Below are 20,292 nucleotides of genomic sequence, written 5' to 3'. Positions count from 1 at the left end.
TTCATTATAGTGGTATCAGGCTCTAAGTGACCACAGTAGTCATTATAGCCCCGATACCCAAAGGGTTGTAACTGTCTCGTCCTCTTTATCTCCACTTCTCTTTTCCACGGCCCACCCCCCACTCCCCCCACTCCGTTCATTATCCTATCGCTAATGTCCATCAGCAGAGTTCTAATTATCTCCTCGCCCCTCAGGACGGTGCGATGGACAGACAGGTAGATATAGGTACCGCACGTGTCATGTCTCAGGTGTATTAATAGGTCGATATTATAACTGCTTTTTCCTTCATTTTCTTCATTTATTATTCGTGCCAGTCCTCTGGAGCTCACCTCGGCCCTATCTCTATATCCTGGCCCCGTGAAGGATCCGATTTTAATTTACAGTGCAGTCAGCCAACTAACGTTACTGTACCAACGTTGTCCTGTACACGTTGAAATCCTCCGTGTTAATTTGACGCCAAATGGACCCGCAAGTTTGCATACTCTCCGAGTTACAAATGGATACGTTAAACACACTCAGGATTTTACTATGTACTGTAATTGCAATGTCCATGTTGATATGTATGCCCTAATTTCTTCTGCAATGTGTACAGTTAAACAATCTCCACTAATGCCGTAATTGTGATATTGTCATGGTAATGAACACAGTTTGTTGTCGGTTACCACATAATGATGTATGTACAGCAACGTCGTAATTTTAATGAATATTGCAATTTCCCTCAAATGTTACAGTCAACTCATGTTGACAGATGTGGTGGCTGTAATGTAAACATGCAAATGGACGCGCAAATGGACGCGCGCGCGCACGCACGCACGCACACGCATGCACACGCACGCACATGCACACGCACACACACACACACACACACACACACACACACACACACACACACACACACACACACACACACACACACACACACACACACACACACACACTTAATGAATGACTTATGGTTTCGGCCTGGGTTTTCTCTGTTGAATGTGAGCTCTTTATAATTGCTGCTGAGCCAGCGTCCCCCCTGGGTCTGAGCACTAGCAAAAAGCTTTTGTACAGCACAGACCACTTCAGCACAGCCTCAGAAAGTGGGTAGGTACACGACCTCTTTGGGCGAATTGACTCCCTTTGAAAATTACTTATTTTCATCAGTTCTCCACGGTTGGCATTAAACTTGAGCTTAATGATTCACAAGTGTTGCCGTGTCTTTGGTAATGATGCAAAAGTGTTCTGGATGGTGCCTTTGGTTTCAGCAGACTGATCATTATATGAGAATTAAATGCCCCTGAAACTGACCTTGTTATTAACTTGGACTCAGTAATTGATGAAATAAATCAAAATGTTGCCACTTGCATTTTCACCGAAAATGTGTACAGCCAATGTGTCTATAATTAGTACCGTTATACTGTAGCTATTGTAGTCTTCCAGTTTTCTAAGTTATACAAAAGTTTTTAAAGTCAACATTTTATCATTGCCCCAATTTTTTGTTCCTTGCATTTGTCCTTATACTGTACTAATGATTAGCATATGGAGGGTGGAGGAAAAGAAACACAGGAATCTTAGTGCTGCTTGATTCCTGTGGTGTTCTCATCTGGTATCACTGATGACCCAAATTTTATCCTCTTCGTGAAGGTACTGCCCAAGGCCCCATACAACATGCTTGAGTTACTTTTAGTTTTTGGTCATAGCTATCCTCTGTAAGAATGCCTTTGAACCTTATTTTGGGTCACGGCAGGCCTGGCTTGAGAGCCTGCTATTTAACAGAACATAGACTATGAAAATAGACTACAAAGCCTTGTGTTAAGTAGCGAGCATTTAGGCAGTGAAGTTATTTCAAAAATGTCTTTGTAAAACACAATAGGTCTCCTGAAAAGTTTCTTTTTTTATGTTAAAAATGCAAACATAACCAATGCTCCGTCGGACCATAGTATGCCTCCCAAACATAACCCTAACCGCAAGCACGACGCAACGCATGTGGTTGAACATGTACTGTATGTCGGACGGTACTATCATTAACCCTACCCCAAACCACAAACCTAACCCTAACCGCAAGTACGACGCAACGCATGTCGGACCAAAGCAAACTTTACTTTATCCGCAAAAAAAAGTTGTTTGCGGTTTGCGGACACAAAAATGATGGCATGAGCAGGATTCGAACCCAGGAGGTACAGATTGAAAGTCTATTGCCTAACGAGCCGTGCTAGAATGCTTTCCCAGAGTCTACTACATTATAACACGGCCAACTCATGTAAAAGAAAAGGAGAAACCCTGCCCACTAGGGGTTAACCCCGCCCAGTAGGGGAGGGGTTGGGGGAGGGGAAGCCTCACCCCATATTTCTCAGAGATATGATATGATTTCACCCAACACTGGTTTCCGGTTTGCAGTAGTAGTAGTAATTAGTAGCCTGAGCCCATCTCCTGTTTCTGCATAGTGTGAGGTGTGAGGCCTTGTGATGTACAAATACATCCCCCAGCCATCCCCCGGATATGATGCTACTATGTTGCAGGGATTTGCCCACAATCCAACCTTTATATTGATGCTGAGTGCCAAGCAGGGAGGCATTGGGTCTCATTTTTATAGTCTTTGGTATGACACAGCCAGGGATTGAACCCCGACCTCCCAATCTAATCACAAGGCAACTGAGCGGGTCAGTGTTTGTACTGCTTGGCAATTGCAATTAATTTTTTGTAGTGATGATTGACGGAAACATATTTTCTTCAATATTTCAAGAGCATAATAAAAGCATACATTTCAATATAACTGCAGTGTGTGACAATGTCAGCATTCTTGCTTCAAAAACATTTTCTGGGATTTTCAGTGTTTGCATTTAATTTGTGACCTTATGTTGATCTCAAGGCCCAGATTTAGCCATCGGGAAGAGGTCATGAACCAGAGTTGATGTCAAATAAGTGTAGCGGAGACCTGTTCATGGCTTTAGTGAATAATTTGTTGTGGAAGAGAATCATTGTTAATGGAACAGTGTTAATGGAAATTAATGATTAACCTACAATCTTGGGCAAATCACTGCATGGCTCACTTTGGATGAGGAATGGGGTAGTCCAGCTTTTTTCTTGGGATTTGGTTCATAAGAGACCAGTATCTGGTGTCATCTAGTGGTGGGCGAAGGGCATTGCATAGTTGAAGGGAAGTTGAGAAAAAATATAATTAAAATAGGTTCTGATCTCACATTTCCTCTTTGGAACATTCTGCCTGGATGATCAAATCAGATTTATTGAGGTTTTGCATGTAGACTACATCTGAATTCAGACTGCAGTCTTGTGTTAATGCAAGAGGCAGCATGTTTGTCCTAGAGAAAACCCCTGGGTTGATACTAAATCCAACACTTCTGTAACACCCACAAAAATCCAAGTTGCACTGAATAGAAATCCTGAGTGTTAGTTCAAGTGAGTCCTGAGTGATAGTTTAAAAAAAATGGCCCCAAATGGGTCCATGTGGTTGTAATTGTGAATTATGCTTATACAGGTTATAGGTGGGTGTTAAACAGGTATTTTATAGCGGAACTCACTCGGCTAATCATGATCAAGGTTTGGAACCAGGGATGGGTATCGTTAGGATTTTTATGAGTCTGATAACGATTCCGGTTCTGCTTATCGATTCCGTGGGACAGTCCCAAAATTGGACTGTCTGTTCCACGTCCCGCACAAACAGAACAATGTCCCGCGAATCAAGTCAGAATCAGAATCAGCATTTTTCCGGAGAGCCACCGACGGCTGAGTGCCGCTACGTGTTGATGCGCGTGTAGGAACCGATATGCAGAACCGAAATTACATTATTTTTATGGGTACCTGGTGCACAGCATGTTGTAATCGGTTCTAATGTGGAACTGAATTTCGGTACCCATTCTGAATAGGAACCATGTGTTTTAGAAAGAGGGAACACAGAAAAAAGTTAAACTATTCACTTCAGAGTCAAGCATAGCCTATACCCTATACCGTATAATGGGCCCATTTGGGACAAAAAATGACACTCCCAGAGTTAAAGTCCTGCCAATTATACTGCTACAGTAGTTTGCAACAAAAGATTGGCCTGACGGGAAAGGTATGTTCCACTTTGTAAAGGAGTAGCCTATATCCACAGGGGCACGGATGCCAGAATTGTGCAAACAGCAATTTTAATTAGTTTTGAAAATACAGTCCAGCCTTAACTCCCAAACCACTGCTATATATGCTTATATAATTTGTCTTCCGGCAAACGACTTAACTACTTAAAATATCAGCCAAACAAAACAGGCGCGTGGGTGAACTTGAGCACAGATGAGCTGCTGTCTGCAATATATGTATGTTAAAGTTGCCATTGTTGTGACAATTGAGCCGGGTGACACATAACTGTAGTGACACCTGTCAAGTTTGAGCTGAGATGCAAGCGAATCAGAACTACTGGGACAATCAGAGGGAAAAGAGCTCTAAGCAAAGGACAATCCATTGGGGAGCAGGTGATTGAGAAATACACCCCGACAAGGTAGAACCCTTTTTTTAATTATAAAAAAAAAGTTTAACTGCTCCAAATTACTTTTTTTCCAAAAGCCTACTCTGCTTTAACCCATTCTGGGCGGGAACCCCATTTGGTGTTTTACCCCCTCAGGCCGGGAACCCATTTTTGGGTTCTGTACAGTATGTACAGTATTCAAAAAATTTAAAATATTTGAAGCTGCTATATCAATATTTGAAGTTTTTCATAAAACTTAAGTCAGGATTTAGAGGCGTTTTTAGAATCGGTCTCTCGAAATAAATAAAGTCTTCTGAAAGAATATTATATTCAAAGATTTGTGCAACATTTTTACGATTTTTCAAAAATAGCAGACCTACAAGCTCGTAGCGCGCCACTCGGTGGCGCGCTATGAGCTTGTAGATCTGCTATTTTTCAATAGCTAAAGTATAACATAATGCTTAGTTAAAACACCAAAACGGGTTCCCGTCTAGAATGGGTTAAATGAGGTTTGCTGAACACTGCTGTGACATTTGCAAATGCTATGGCATTTGCTGCCCACCTTCTGGAGGATGAGCCCTACTGATTTTGGTGACCCCCCCATCCTGTGGCCTTTCCACTACTGCCACCTTTAGGCCAACATTTCCACTCGGATACAAAATATCTAAATCATCAAAGCCATTTCACATTCAAGCCAGCATTCATGACATCAAAGTTCACTCCTGTGTTTACAGGTGAAACTAGTGTTCATCGGAACGATTAATCTTATGTTGTTTATGCAACTATAGCGTACATTCTGTGCATGTGTTAACAGGGCAAAATCCTGATGTATGGCAGCATAATCGTATGCCAGTGGCAGTATCAAAATGTGTCAAGAGGCTTGGATGCTAAATCTGATCAAAAGCAAAAAAGTGCATATTTTAGAAGCATGGGGAAAATCTGAAAACTTTTAAAAGCAGTCCTTTATTTACTCCATGATTTGTGCACTTCCTCTGTTTGTAGTCCCTTTCATATTTCTCCATAAAAAGGTATTTTTCTCCAAATCAGGCGTAGGATTTACTACTGTGTGCCATTTCAAATCCATCTGTCAACTCAGTTGCCTTCAAGTTGATTCAGATAAACCTCCACTTCTCTGGGAACACTTAGCTATAAACTGTTCAAATAGAGCCAGGTCTCACGTGCCTTACAAGAATGAATCCACCAGTCCAATCACACTTCCTGTCCACAGATCTAAAGTAGATTCATGCAACTCCACTCCAACTGTCTCTTGGTAAGCTCCAGGAACACTTACTTGGAAGGTTTGAGTTGACTAATGAGACTGAGACTTAAGATTACTGAATGACCTACATACATCCGATTTCATTTCAGTGTAAAAATAATTGAATATGAAAACAAATTGTTTGGGCTTTTCACATACTTTATCTCTGTTAAGGGGAACATGCAAATCTCTTTCCTACCATGTGAAAGACTCCTTAACAAGGATATTTTAGCCAACAATTCCACAGCTTATAATGATAAGTTATCAGTTATTATAAATCATGCAGCACTGCAGTGCTTGCCCAAAACTGGGTCTTAACTCTTGAAACTGACTTGGGATATAAAAATCATAATATTCTGCGAAGATAAAAAACAAAAATGCAGCTGAATAGTTTTAAAGAAATGTCAATATTCTAACAATGTTATAAAAAAAAAACATGAATGTTACAAAGGATTTGTATAATTCTTTAAAGCATGTTATCCTACTCTAACAGGATAGGCTACAGTTCTGGGGAGACAAAAATGCAGCTTAAAGCATTTTAAGAATGTTAGGACATAATGTTCTGTGAATAAGGTTATCAGCACACCATTTTTTTTAAATCTTTTTAGAGAACATTGACTTTCTGTGAACAAAAAACTAAAAATAATCCCACTGTAAACATATAACACAAACTGTAGTGCTAATAATTCTCAGAATGTTGTCGAGCTGGAAAAGAAGATGAAGTTACCAGTATTGGGACCAACCAGAAGAAACGTTAAAGGTTACTTTAGTAACCACGGTTGTATATATAAATTGAACGAAATACCTTTCGTTTATGGGTAGGTTTCCTTCAAAACCTAGCTGCAGAACATTATTTTATGTACTCCCAGGACAGAAAATTCTAGAATTTTCGCTGTCCTGGGCTCTAAGGGTGACGTAGGAAGCCACGCCTATCCCGTATAGATACCTGCGTGGCTACGTCAGCCCTCATTCGGAACTTTTCTTCTGCTTTAGAGAACAGAAGGGCGTTCCACGAAAGGTATTTCGTTCAATTTATATATACAACCGTGGTTACTAAAGTAACCTTTAACGTTGTATTATATAGAAATTTCACGAAATACCTTTCGTTTATGGGACTTTATGAACTCCCGTGACCTGAACTTCCAGTGGGTCCCAGGTAAACCTTTTGGGAGGGGCTCGGACCCTTTTGGGTCCAGAACCTAGTCCTTGTGGAGGGCAGGAGGCAGCGCTATGCTGCCCTGATGCCTTACTGAGCAGCGGCCCCCAAGACCGCGTGCGCTAGCGAAGGCGCTGCCACATCTAGGTTATAGTATGTGGCGAAAGTCGAGGGTGTAGACCAGCTTGCTGCTGTGCAGACTTCCTGAATGGAGACACCCTTGTAGAGTGCCCAGGAAGCTGCCACACCTCTTGTGGAGTGGGCCCTCAGGGCTTGAGGGGAATCCACGCCTTGGCTAGTGTAGGCCAGACGGATGGCTTCCACTATCCAGTTAGAGATAGTGACCTTCGTGACGGGCTTTCCTTTGGTCCTGGCACCCCAGGACACAAAGAGTTGGCTTCCTTGTCTGAAGGGAGCCAGTCTATCCGCGTATATGCGTAAAGCTCTGACTGGGCAGAGGCAATTAAGCCTGCTGTCTTCGTCAGAGGAGAACGGCGGGGGATGGAAAGCCTGTAGGTTCACTGGCACACACACTGAGAGAGCATTTTTGGGAATGAAGGCAGGGTTTGCCTTTAGGGTGACCTTGGTCGACCCCTCATCGAACCTCATGCAGTCTGGAGAGATCGAGAGCGCATGTAGGTCGCTGACCCTTTTTGCTGTCGTGAGTGCGATCAGGAGAGCCACCTTCAGGGTTAGGAGCTTGAGGCTCACGGTTTGTAGTGGTTCAAAGGGTGCTGTAGCCAGCGCCTTTAGAACCAGGGACAAATCCCACGAGGGAACGAGGGATCTGCATGTCCTATGTTCCCTGCGTACACCCTTCATGAATTGTTTTACCAGCGGGTGCTTCCACACCGTCTGGTTATCAAAGCCTGGGTGGCAGGCAGAGATTGCCGCCAAATGGACCTTGACTGAGGAGAGGCCTAGACCGTTGTCTAGGAGCTCCTGCAGGAATGACAGGACGTCGATCACTGAGGCCTGGTAGGGGACTGTTTGGTCTGGTCTTCGTGAGCACCAATGCTCGAAGACGCGCCAGGCTGTGTCGTAACGGTCCCTTGTTGACTGGGCTCTGCCTTTCTGAATCGTTTCGATTACGTTCGGAGGTAGACCCACGGCAGTCAACATCACCCTTTGACGGGCCAGACCCATAGGTCTAGGTCCTGGGGGTGAGGGTGGAAGATCTCCCCCCTCGCTTGAGAGAGGAGATCCGCTCGAAGGGGAATTCTCCACGGCTGGTCGTAGAGGAGAGGGGTTATTTCCGACCTCCAGACCCCCCACGACGGGGCTATTAGGAGCACCTTCAGACCCTGAGTCCTCACTCTGTCCAGAGTGGGGCTGATGAGGGATAGCGGGGGAAAGGCGTAGAGAAGGGTTTTGGGCCATTGGTGTGACAGAGCGTCTAGCCCCAACGTTGATGGTCCCCTGATTGCGAAGAAGAGGGGACACTTCGTGTTCTCCTCTGTGGCAAAGAGATCCACCTTGGATTTCCCAAACCTGCTCCAGACCTGGGCCACTGCATGAGGGTGTAGTGACCAGTCTGAGTAGCGGAGAGGTCCTCTGGACAGCAGGTCTGCCCCTGTGTTCAGAAGACCTGGGACGTGACACGCTACTATTGAGAGGACGCGTGTGTTGCACCACAGGATCAGTTTCTGAGCCAGTTGATGAAGACGAGGGGACCTGAGTCCACCTTGTCTGTTGATGTAGCACATGGCCGTGGTGTTGTCTGTCCTGACTAGGACATGGCAACCCAGGATGCGCTGCTCGAAGTATTTCAGGACGAGGAAGACTGCCATGAGCTCTAAGTAATTTATGTGAAGGGCACGTAGTGGCCCCAACCATAAACCTCTGGCTGTGAGTCCTTCCATCGTGGCTCCCCAGCCTGTCATGCTGGCGTCTGTAGTGATGACTTTCCTGATCAGAGGCTTTCCCATGGGGACGCCCTCTGAGAGGGTTTTCCTGTCTGACCACCATTGAAGGGCTAGTATGCATTGTGATGTTACTGTTACCTTCTGGTGCCGACGGTGCATTGGTACATGTAGAGAGCCTATCCATCGTTGGAAAGGTCTCATATGTAGCCTTGCTAGGCGGATTAAATAGACCGCAGAGGCCATTAACCCCGCCATCCGGAGGCATGCATGAAAAGGAATCGAGCGTCCCCTTTTGAATGACGCCACGCACTGCAGTGTTGCGTCTATTCTCTCTTGGCTCAGGCGGGCCGTGTAAGAGATTGAGTTCAGTGTTATGCCTATAAAGTCTATTGACTGTGTTGGCATAAGCATGCTCTTCTCGTGGTTTATTATAAACCCAAGCGAGTCGAGGTGGCTGAGCACACGATGTGTGTGCGACAGTGCTTCTCGTGGAGAGTCTGCAAGTAGGATCCAGTCGTCTACGTATGTAGCGAGACGGATCCCTTGCTGTCGGAGCGGAGCGATAGCTGCCGCGGTGCACTTTATGAAGACTCTGGGACTCAGTGACATTCCGAAGGGAAGGACTGTGTACTCGTACACTTTTCCTCTGAACCCGAAGCGCAGAAATTTTCTGTGCGGCGGGTAAATCGGAATGTGGAAATATGCGTCTTGCAGGTCTATCGACGTAAACCAGTCCCCTTCGCGAATTAGGCGTAGGAGGACTGGTGGAGTAAGCATTTTGAATCGCAGCTTTTTTAAGTGACGATTCAATGCCCTCAGGTCTAGAATGGGACGGAGTCCGCCCCCCTTTTTCTTTACCAAGAAATAGCGGGAGTAGAAACCGTTCATTGATTGGTCGAGGGCCACCTCTGTGATGGCGCCTTTCTGCATTAATGAATTGATTTCCTCTTGCAGAATGGCGGCCTTTTGCCCGCTCGCTTCTGAGAAAATAATTTTCCTGGAAGTGGGCGGTTTGGAGGCGAACTGTAGCCTGTATCCTGTCTGAATTGTACGGATTATCCACGGGGAAGCCCCGGATATCCGCCATTGTGACAGATGACGTGACAAAGGGTTCCCTGTGCTTGTCAGCGTGGTGCATGGCCTGCCTAGGGGAAGACTTACTTTGTGTGAAATGTCTCCCTCTAGTGAATTTTTTCGGTATTGAGTTTGGAAAAAATTGGCGTGGAGTTCTTGGCCTGTGACAGCTAAAGCTGTCACAGTGTGGGTTATCTTTCCCACTGGGCCTATGCCCTTCAGAGTTGGTTTTATTGTTTTTTGTGTTTTTTGTTTTTTTGTTTTCTTTATTGAACAACGTGGAAAAACATACACATGTGAATTGCACATAACAATTTTCGGGGTCTGTACAACGGTGCTCACAGCACTGTGTACAGGCCCCCTTAAGCGCTTCAGCGCAGGCTCTGAGGTGAGATCTGTGATCCCCACCTCTGGCCTTGAACTCTGAGTGTGGTGGGGAAGATGACCCGGCCCGGGCAGGTCATTTGCGCTTCCCCTGGCCTCGGCCTCTGGGAGCGCTCCTGGCCTTGTAGGGCGGCGGAGAGGTGCGGCGGTCTGCTCTGCCTCGGCCTGCAGGCTGTCGCTGTCTATCTCCGCTCCGGTCCTGGGACCTGGGTTTGTCATCGGTCTTGGCCTTCCAGGGTGCCTTCTTAGCCTTGGGGCGGCCTACCGGGGCGGCCTGGTTGGCCAGCGGTTCGAGCGCCTTCATCGTCTTGGTGGAGGACTCGAGCTGTTGGATGGTCTCTGACATCTTGGCCAGAGCGTCCTTAAACATACTGTCTGGGTGGATATTTCCAGCCACAAACTCTTTCTTTGTCTCCAGGGAGATGGCGCTGGTCTGATCGACCCAACGCCATCTCTCCTGGAGGATGGAACATGCCATTGCCTTGGCGTTGTGGAGAGTGGAGTCCCTCTGGAGGGTGGCCATCTCGTGATTCAGGCGGCGTAACTCGGCCAGGTCTTCTGGCAGTTCCGCTAGCTGGACTTTAATGGACTTCTGTCCCATCTCAATGAGGAGGCTCTTCATGGAACCCTGGAGAAGTGCTCCTGCATTGAGGGCCTTCGCCACGAATGACATGTGTGCATACTGCCACTTGTTCAGTTTTGAGGCTTCCCTCACGCTGCTGGACAGGAGCTGCGGTTCCTTTACGTGGTGATCCACTCTAGGAGCTGCAGGGTTGGCCAGGTAGGCCGCTATAGCCTTGTCCATAGCTGGCATGAAGTCTATGGCGAGGGTTTGTTTATCTGGTATGTCGTTGGGCCCCTTGGCGCTGGCCTTGGGAAAATCCACCTTCAGGAGGGGTTCGTCCCAGGCGTGCATCATGGCCTCCTCGAAGCCCTGTGCCATAGGGAGCTTCTGTCTTCTAGGTGCAGGGGGGGGGGGCGGACTCATCAGTCCTGCCTTCCCATGGTAGTACCTTGACAGTTGACTTAGGCCATGTGTGGTTACAACGTGCACTAGCCTTCCTGTATATCTCGTAAATATTGGAGTCATCCATGGGGGGTACAGGAGGCGGGGGGACAGGAGCCCTGGCTTGCTGGTGCTCCTGTATGTCCATGGCATCCAGGTCGTCGAAGGGGCGACGAGTGGTGCTGACGTAGTCCCCGGGGGAGAGGTCATCATGGCCATCTCGCTCGTCCGCGTAGGCCTCGTCCAGGACGTGGTAGTCCTGGAGTTGCTCCTGGAAGGAAGGGAGCTCGTCATCACGAAGCTCCCCTTCCTCCCTGGTAGTCCAATGCTCCCCACCGGGAGACATTGCGCGGTCTGGGGAAGGGTCCAGGCGGTCCACCATATAGCTGGGTGCAACGGCAGGCTGTCTGCGTCTAGCTGTATGTCTGGGCGGGCACTCAATGGTGGCCTGCACGACGTGTTGTCGAGCACGTGGAGCTGGGGAAGAGCGGCGCGGTGCGAAGGTATCCCTTGGCCTCGCGCCATGAGCCTCGTAATCAGTGGCCTCGTGAGCCCTGGTTGCAGAGGCTGAAGTAGCGTACCTGTCTCGGCTAGCGCCGGCAGGTGCTGCTCTTGAAGAAGAGGCTCCGGTTGGGGCTCTGTTGCCCGAGTAGTCGAGCCTCTGTCTCGGGGTAGCTCGTTGTCCCTCTCCGGTGACGCGGGGCCAAAGCCCCTTTGGCGGGACTTGTATGCGAGCTCGTCGCGGGGGAGGAGTGGGGCTCCTCTCTCGGAGTCCGTGGGCGGCAAAGTTGTCATAATACCTTTGGACACGTCCGAGCCTGTTGTTTAGGACGTCGTCGTCCATTTTCTCACAATGGAGGCAAACGGGACCGATTTCCTCCATGGACTCACGGGTGTGGGTGAGGCCGAGACAATACATGCACTCGTCATGCCCGTCTTTGCCCGACATCGTGTTCCCGCATCCCCAGGTGGAGCACGTCTTTTGTTTGGGGCCTTCTTGACAGTCGGCGGGCACCGGCTGTCCTCGATGGCGTCTTTCCCCGGGCTGGGTCTCCCTCGTCAGCGACATGGTTGCTTGTAGAGAGAGGAGTCCGAGTGCTTAACCCTTAGAAGATGAAAGACGCCAATTGGCGTCTTCATCAGAATTCCGTAAATGATCAATGACGCCAATTGGCGTCTTCACAGTTTTTGATGAATCTAAACATATTAATATGCTCCGAAGCGCTGTTTAAATTCCTGAGCTTATATTCCAACTACATTACCCAGAAAACCCGTGTCACGTGACACACGTGTACGTGTTGCCATTGGAAGCTGGTCCCACCCCCTGTAAACAGTGGGGGCAGAGGGAGTCTTCATAGTTTTCATTGTTTTGCCTGTTTGCCGTCTCGCCCGAGCGATTTTCTAGCAGAAAAAGTTGAAAGCAGTACTATTTATTTGAGCGAGTTTTGTGGTAGTAGTATTGATCCATACGCGTCCCAGTCGCCTTCTCCAGGCGGAGTAGCCCTGGTCCAGTGCTTACAGCGAGACTCGCTGCTCCCTCCCTCCTTTTTTCATTGTCTCCCCATCGTCGTCCGATGAGCTATACCGGGAAACCATTGAAGAAGACGATCAACCCGGAATGTTTTGAGGTAATCTTATTGTAGAAAATGCCCTTCTATAGTGATCAGAAATCATAAGATGATCGCTACAAATAGATGCTTGGATAATTACTACTACTAGTCAGATCATGACGCCAGAATGACTCACCACGATGGCCCCCAGCCATTAGCCAGCACCGAAGGTGCTGGCTAATGGTGTTGGTCGGTGCATTGGTGCTGGCTAAGGGCTGGAGGGGGGGGTTGGTGTCGATCGGTTGGTTGGTGCAGTACAAATGTATCGTAGCAGGCATGCACGCATGGCAGTACAAGTATTTTATATTGTAGCGTGCCTTATAGGCGATCTGATCTTTAGAGTAATGTTCGCTCCTTTTATTTACTGTCTACAAAGACGGAGAACAAACATGCATCGTTTACTGAAGCAACGCGTGGTTATGATGACGTTGCTACAAGGATCGGAGGGGGGACGGGGAGTGAAGCTAACAGTAGCGTATTATATAAGATCTGTATGACGTTTCATTGACGTCTGAGCTTGCATGATAATTGCATTCATTGTATATTGTATACAATCATGATTGTACATTGTTTAGTGTGTCTCCGTGTGATGATGATGATGACGATGATGTCAGATAGCCTACGTCCCCCCCCCCCCCCCCCAACTGGCTATTGGCCGGGCTGACTACAGCTAAATGTTTATTTTTATATATTTAGAACTGGCATCGGAGGAGGAGGATGATGATGATGATGATGATGATGATGATGAAGACGAAGAGTCAAGACTGCGATGGAGTTCTCCGACACTGAACCGGATGCATTCATTCATTTCAGTTGTTGTTTTTTTTTAAATTTAGCCTACACACACACACACCGTCAAGAACAACTGGAATGCAGTGCTTTGGGGACACTGGGGATTTTGGGGACAACTGTTTTGTATGTAGGCCTATTTATTTTCTGTAATATTTATTATAATTGTATTATGTTAGTAGTCATAAAAAATAAAAGACAAGCTTTTACAATGAGTTAGACCTGTCATGGCTATTTTGTTCACTAGTCTGAGGTTTATGGTTTGACTAAGCGAGTTTCAACTGTGATTTACTCTGTAACGGTAGATGGTAAGAACCCAATTTTTTTGTTATAATACAGTATACATTCAAGTCTATATTTTGATACATATCATGGGCACAAAGTCATATCAAAACAATGTCCTTGGATGAGTTTTTTATCAAAACTGTTTCTTCACAACAGGTTTTTGAGATACATGCATGAATAGACACGGTACTGGTAAGACTATGTAAACATGGTATATATCAAAATGTGCGTTAGAATGTCTAATTTTACCCCAAAAAAGAATTGAGTTTATATGATGTTCCATTTCAGAGCTAGGGGGACTTTTAGCTGGATAGGTCAGATTGATCATGACTGACCATGCTATTTATAGATGGCAAAATATCTACAGTGGTACATGTGAGAAACTTTTTATTTTATTTTAATTGAACTAGACAACTCACCCTTTAAAATGAGATATTGCATGGCTATGTACGCCCAGCAGAAAAAAAGTTATTTAGAAAATAAAACTTCAACCGGTCATAACTTTTTTTGTTGTCCTAGAAACACTACCCAGTGTAAATGCAGGCTCTTTTAAATGGCTTCCAACACCACAACTAAACATTTTATCAACTCAGTTCATTTTTTTCCTGGAAGCAGACAAGCCAAGCTTTCTCTGAAGGTCTTTCGTTGTCACACATTCACAACAGAGAATTTTCAATAAATCATTCAAAAACGCCATTCTGCCATAGAGAAGTCTAAAAACTATATAGAAATCCATGAAACTCTCAAAGAGTTAACAGCCACAGGTTTATCTTCCTCGTGGCGTGTAATAGTAGACCACAGGCGTATCTGCCTAGTAGCGCTAAGCTAACTATGGATAGCTTTAAGCTAACAAACGCTAGCTTTAGCGAGAGAGAAAAAGAGGCGCGAGCTGTTTTTTCGACAAGCTAGCGTAGCAACAAGTTGCCTAGAACTCACTTGTGTCGAAGTTCGGCTTTTTTTTCTCGAGAAGTATCCTTCTGTTTGCTTCGAGAGTGTGCCAGAGATCTCACGGTCCTAAAGAATTAATCTCTCGGCCGAGTTTGCGAGATATATTACCCTGCACACACTGGAATGTTAAAGTTCGTTCTCGCAGCTTAGCAGAAGAAAAGTTGAATGAGGGCTGACGTAGCCACGCAGGTATCTATACGGGATAGGCGTGGCTTCCTACGTCACCCTTAGAGCCCAGGACAGCGAAAATTCTAGAATTTTCTGTCCTGGGAGTACATAAAATAATGTTCTGCAGCTAGGTTTTGAAGGAAACCTACCCATAAACGAAAGGTATTTCGTGAAATTTCTATATAATACAACGGTGAAACCCAATTTATAATGCTTGCCGAAAATATAAGTATTTAATAAAGTTGAAACCTTGAAAATAATATTTAGCGAGCGATGCAGTTGTACAACAAACCGTCAATTGCCTCTGTGTTGGCTGTAGGTAAATCTAATCTACGGTATCTGTAAATCTTTTTTTCTTCTTTTTTGCAACACAGTTGTACAACAATATAAAATAGGGTTTAACCACTTAAACCCTATCTCCTTAGCTAACTGGGGTGCCCCAAAATGCCCCTGCAAGTAGCCTATTTAACTAGCCTGGTTTACAGCCTGATTCGCTGCGTTTCGTAATTTGTTTGAAAAGTGACAAACAAATTCATGGAACACAGAAATCAGGCTGTATAAACCAGGCTACCTATTTATTTACTGTACTACAAGCTCACAATGCAATGAGTGTCCTGGTATGGCCACGTCATCCGTCTGACCGTGGAACATTCAACACGCACCATCCTGGCCTTCAATTCCCAGCAATACGGTTAGAGAGGACCCCCCCCCCACAAGCTCAACACCTTGTATACGACAGACCCAGATGGAGAGACCTTGTTGTTATAGTTGGCTCTACGCACCTTGAAGTGCAAGAGGACTAAGTAAGTAAGTTGTACTCCTGTGGACAGACTAGCACTCATGCTAATACACTGTAAGCAACACATCTACAAAATGTACAATTGTGCAATGTGATTGTGATGTCCATATCAAATAAATAAACATAACATAACATAACAGAAGTAGATCTTCGGACACGAAAGGTACTGTACCTGATGAAGCATCAACGTAAGATGTGATGCGAGTGAGAATACATTTATCAGACAGGCCACAATTAAAAGACTCACCTAAGATCATGAACTTGATTATTCGAAGACTTTCCCAGTCCACACGTGTGCCATTTCCTGTGAAGAAGAAATTGTATTATATTAGCAGGTGCATCAGCAACCAAAAAAAATTGGTTTAAATTCATTTGTAGACATGCTAATGTGTAAACCTCATGTGATTACCCACAAAATAAAATTCAGTTTGTAGTAAAATATGTTACTCTTGAAACAAAAGAATACTGCATTCAGGGCACCTCAGTGGCTCACCTGGTAGAGCGCATCATATAGCTCTTGCGCAGCCAACCTGCGTTTCAATCTGACCTGGGGCTTGTGGCTTCATGTCCTTCTCTATCTCTCGCCTTGTTTCCCGTCTCTCTCTCTCTCTCTCTCTCTGTAACTATCTGAATGAAATATTAAAATTAGAGATGCACGATATAATCGGTAGCGGCCATATCGGCCATAAAAATGCCATATCGCATCGGATCGGTCTCAAAATAATCCCAATTATTTTCACCGATATTGCTGACGCAATAATAATGTGACTGTCAATGGCTTTGTACTCATTCAGTAGTCATTCAGTATTGAAAACAGACACTTGGAAAAAGAGTATAGGCTATTTATTGATTGATTGAATACTTTATTAACTGTCTGACGAGCCGAAATCATTTCGGCACTACAGCGGTAAAATAGGAGTATGAATCAGCCCTAGGGCCTAGGCTTGTTTCCATTGTGGTCTGCTGTATAATATCGGAATCGGTAAGAATCGGTATCGGCAGATATGACCCTGAAAATAATAACATGACATGTGTGTGTGTGTGTGTGTGTGTGTGAGTGAGAGAATGCAAGTGAAACAATGAGGGAGAGAAAGAGAGAGAGGGGGCAGAAAATAGTTACAATAACACTGATAAGACCATTTCTAAAGTGTAGACACACACACACACACACACACACACACACACACACACACACACACACACACACACACACACACACACACACACACACACACACACACACACACACACACACACACACACACACACACACACACACACACACGCTACAGTACAGTGAAATTATAAGCAATAGGCATACATAAAATCAATCTTGAATGCAGCCATAATGCTTCAATTCATGATATATCTTTGGTATCAAAGTGTTGGGCATTTTGCCGCCACAAATGCCTTTACACAGTATATGAATTTCTGTATTCTGTAAGGACAATACAGAGCTCAAGTCAGAGTGGACTATAGCAGCATCTAGTGGTGACTGCCTGTTAAAATGCCTGGATATGACCCATTCACGGACACACAAATTGATAATGCCTTCAGCAACTTGATAACAATTGTCATTGTCAAGTTCAAAAGTAAACAAATGACCTGGCCTGAACCAGAGCAGACTAGAGCAGACATATACGACCTTAATTAATGTCAGGTGCAACGTGCAAAACATGACGAAGGCAACAATATCACAGGGAAGTGGGCGGAGAAAAGACAGGATGTGGAGGCAGATTAATAGACTGCCACTGCCTTTTATCCCCCTAGAATATTCTACAAAGCAAAAAAACAACAACTAAATAAATCTGTTACAACACAAGACTGCAAATGCAGGTATGACATATTCAGATAATTAGCTTGTAGTAGAATACCCTTGCTTGTATGTACTCTAAGAATTGCTCTTTGTTTTTCTCTCTTTTTTAACCTTTACCTTTATTATAACCTAGCTACCTACTGCATTTTCTGAAGGAAGACACAAATACGTCTTAGTAATTATGTAGGCTACTCGTCCACAAGAGGTAACTATAAATGTACAGCCTTGACCTTTGACCTTGACTCTTCAGTAGGCTTGGTCTGTGATAACGTGGGAATCGAGGGGACGAGCGAGTGACGTCAGGACTTCGGCACTCTATGGCATCAGTACTGTACTGTACTCTTGGGGACAGACAGAGGGACGGACAAACGCATGCACGCATGCACGCACGCACGCACGCATGCACGCACGCACGCACGCACGCACACACACACCTGGGACTTATAGATTGGAGATTGAATTCAGCACACATCTTATCTCATCTTCTCTGATCTTATTCACACATTCTAATTCTAATCATCTGTAAAATGTGTGTTGTGTTATCTGTGAGAAGTTGAGAACATATGGTTTGTGTTTTATATTGATAGCACCGCTTTATGTGTACGCACATTTAACCTTTAAGTCCTTAAAAATAGCCTAATCATTTTCACAAAATAAATAGTTTACTAATACATCACACAATTTTTATACTTTTATACTCTACATACAAAAATATGAAATGTTGTATGCAACGCGTTGGTCCCAGTAATATTTGTAGTGAAAGGTGTACTGAAGTGGCATACAGTATCATGCATGGTTACGCTATTGAAAGTCGTAGTTCCTTTTATTTTATTTATCTCTAGCTAATCTTGTTTTATCAAATTTTCATGTTGTAATATTTTTCTGTCTTTTATACTGTAAAACAGTTTGTAAACTAAAACTTACACTATCATTATGAAACAATCCATGTTTCTGAAGTGCTGGTTGTTCATGCATTTCATTCATTTCACACATACACAGTAGGCCTACACACTAATATGAATTCTTGCTCTACGTGATAGTATGCCGATTTTCAGCAACGTAAGAATGCAAAATGTTTTACTGAATGAAAACAATTATTTGCTTAAGTAGATAAAACTTCAGTGTTACCCAGGCTTACCTTTTTAATAGTGTGCAAGTAAATGTGTCTGTTTGGGTATGCGTGTGTGTGTGTGTGTGTGTGTATGTGTCTGTGTCCTGCCCCACACCTTAGAAATTGTCTTATCAGTGTTATTGTAACTATTTTCTGCCCCCCCCCCCCCCCCCCTCTCTCTCTCTCTCTCTCTCTCTCCCTTGTTCCACTTGCATTCTCTCTCTTCTTGCCATGTCATTTGAGTGGAGTTGATACTTGAGCTTATAGTAAAATAATTCTTCATTTCACAAGTGTACTGTGCTTTGGAGTATAGGCAATTCGAGGTAAGAATGATATATTTTCCTAAACTTCAGATTCTGAGGCCGGGTCGGACTACTGTTGGTATTACATAAAGCTCAAAACACACTCTTCTTCCCAAATGAGCTTTCCTGTAGGCTATTAGCTCAACTGTAGAAACCATGGTTAGAATCCTGCATAGGACATGAAAGTTATGAATTTCATCTTTAAGGTGGTTTTCAAAATTTGGCTTGAGCATTCATTTGGAACTTGAATTGATTAAACGTTGTAACTAAGTAAATACAGTAGACTACGATAGTATAGTAGTAGTAGTAGTAGAATAATTATTAGAATTAGCAGAGGAGAGGTAATAATACTACAAAACTTAAATAAAATGTTATTTACGTTGAGTTACATTTATTTATGTATCAAAAATAGTGAAAATAACAGATCTGCAGTACTAGCTCACCATGCAGTGCAATGAGATGCATTGTGATTTGTCCTACTGTATGTTGAAGTAGCCTATATAAGGCTAAGCAGTTAACATGCAATAGAATGTGCTACAAATTAAATAAAAGTGCACAGATGAAGTATGAAATTAATTCAAATAGGTGTTAATTAATGTAAGTAATTATATGTAAAACTGAGACAAAACTGGCTTATATAGAGGGAATAAACAAATTATGTAATAAAATGCGTAAACCCATTCTGGGCGGGAACCCCTTTTGGTGTTTTACCCCCTCAAGCCGGGAACCCATTTTGGGGTTCTGTACAGTATGTACAGTATTCAAAAATGTAAAAGTTTTGATGCTGCTAATATAAATATTTGAAGTTTTTCAGAAAACTTAGGTCAGGATTTAAAGGCGTTTTTAGAATCGGCCTCAGGCCTAAATGGGTTAACATAAGTGAAGTCTATTTATTCCATAAAATCAGAGATGGGAATGATCCATAACCATATTATTTCAACTTTCATCAGGCACATCATGGTCATTGTGGATTCCTCCCTAGACAGGCAGTCAAGTGGTTAGCCACTTACAGACTCCTTCTATACTGAGAAAAACTGAACTGTACTTGGTACACTGTACTTCTGCTCATTTGTCTCTAATTTGTCATTTTGATTGGCCCAACATATAGCTAATCTACAAGCTCACAACTACAATCTAAGTTGTGAACTTTTTACTATTTCTTACAACCACACATAAGCTCTGATGCCTGACAGCGAGTCCCTGGTTCGATGCCATAGCCCGGTGGACCTTATTGCTGCATTACCTCCCCGACTCTCTCCCTCTTTCCTGTCTCTTTT

At 44.3% G+C, this 20,292-nt stretch overlaps 1 protein-coding gene across 1 annotated transcript in view; it reads right to left on the bottom strand.

Annotated features, from left to right (window-relative positions):
- The window catches only part of epha5 (EPH receptor A5), a gene marked incomplete at its 3' end in the record, with an annotated part of 214,872 nt that extends 198,504 nt beyond the window's left edge, over nt 1-16,368 (bottom strand). Inside the window, exons 1-2 of the mRNA XM_079523692.1 lie at nt 16,280-16,368; nt 16,034-16,090 (exon numbers count right to left, since the gene is read on the bottom strand). Of these exons, the coding sequence (XP_079379818.1) occupies nt 16,034-16,043 (10 nt within the window). The 5' untranslated portion in view covers nt 16,044-16,090; nt 16,280-16,368. The remainder of the gene's footprint in view (nt 1-16,033; nt 16,091-16,279) is intronic.
- Nucleotides 16,369-20,292: the final 3,924 nt, after the last annotated feature.

This window comes from Electrona antarctica (assembly GCF_951216825.1).
Source record: "Electrona antarctica genome assembly, chromosome: 16".
Taxonomy (NCBI): Eukaryota; Metazoa; Chordata; class Actinopteri; order Myctophiformes; family Myctophidae; genus Electrona; species Electrona antarctica.
This window is presented reverse-complemented; position numbering and strand designations above follow the sequence as displayed.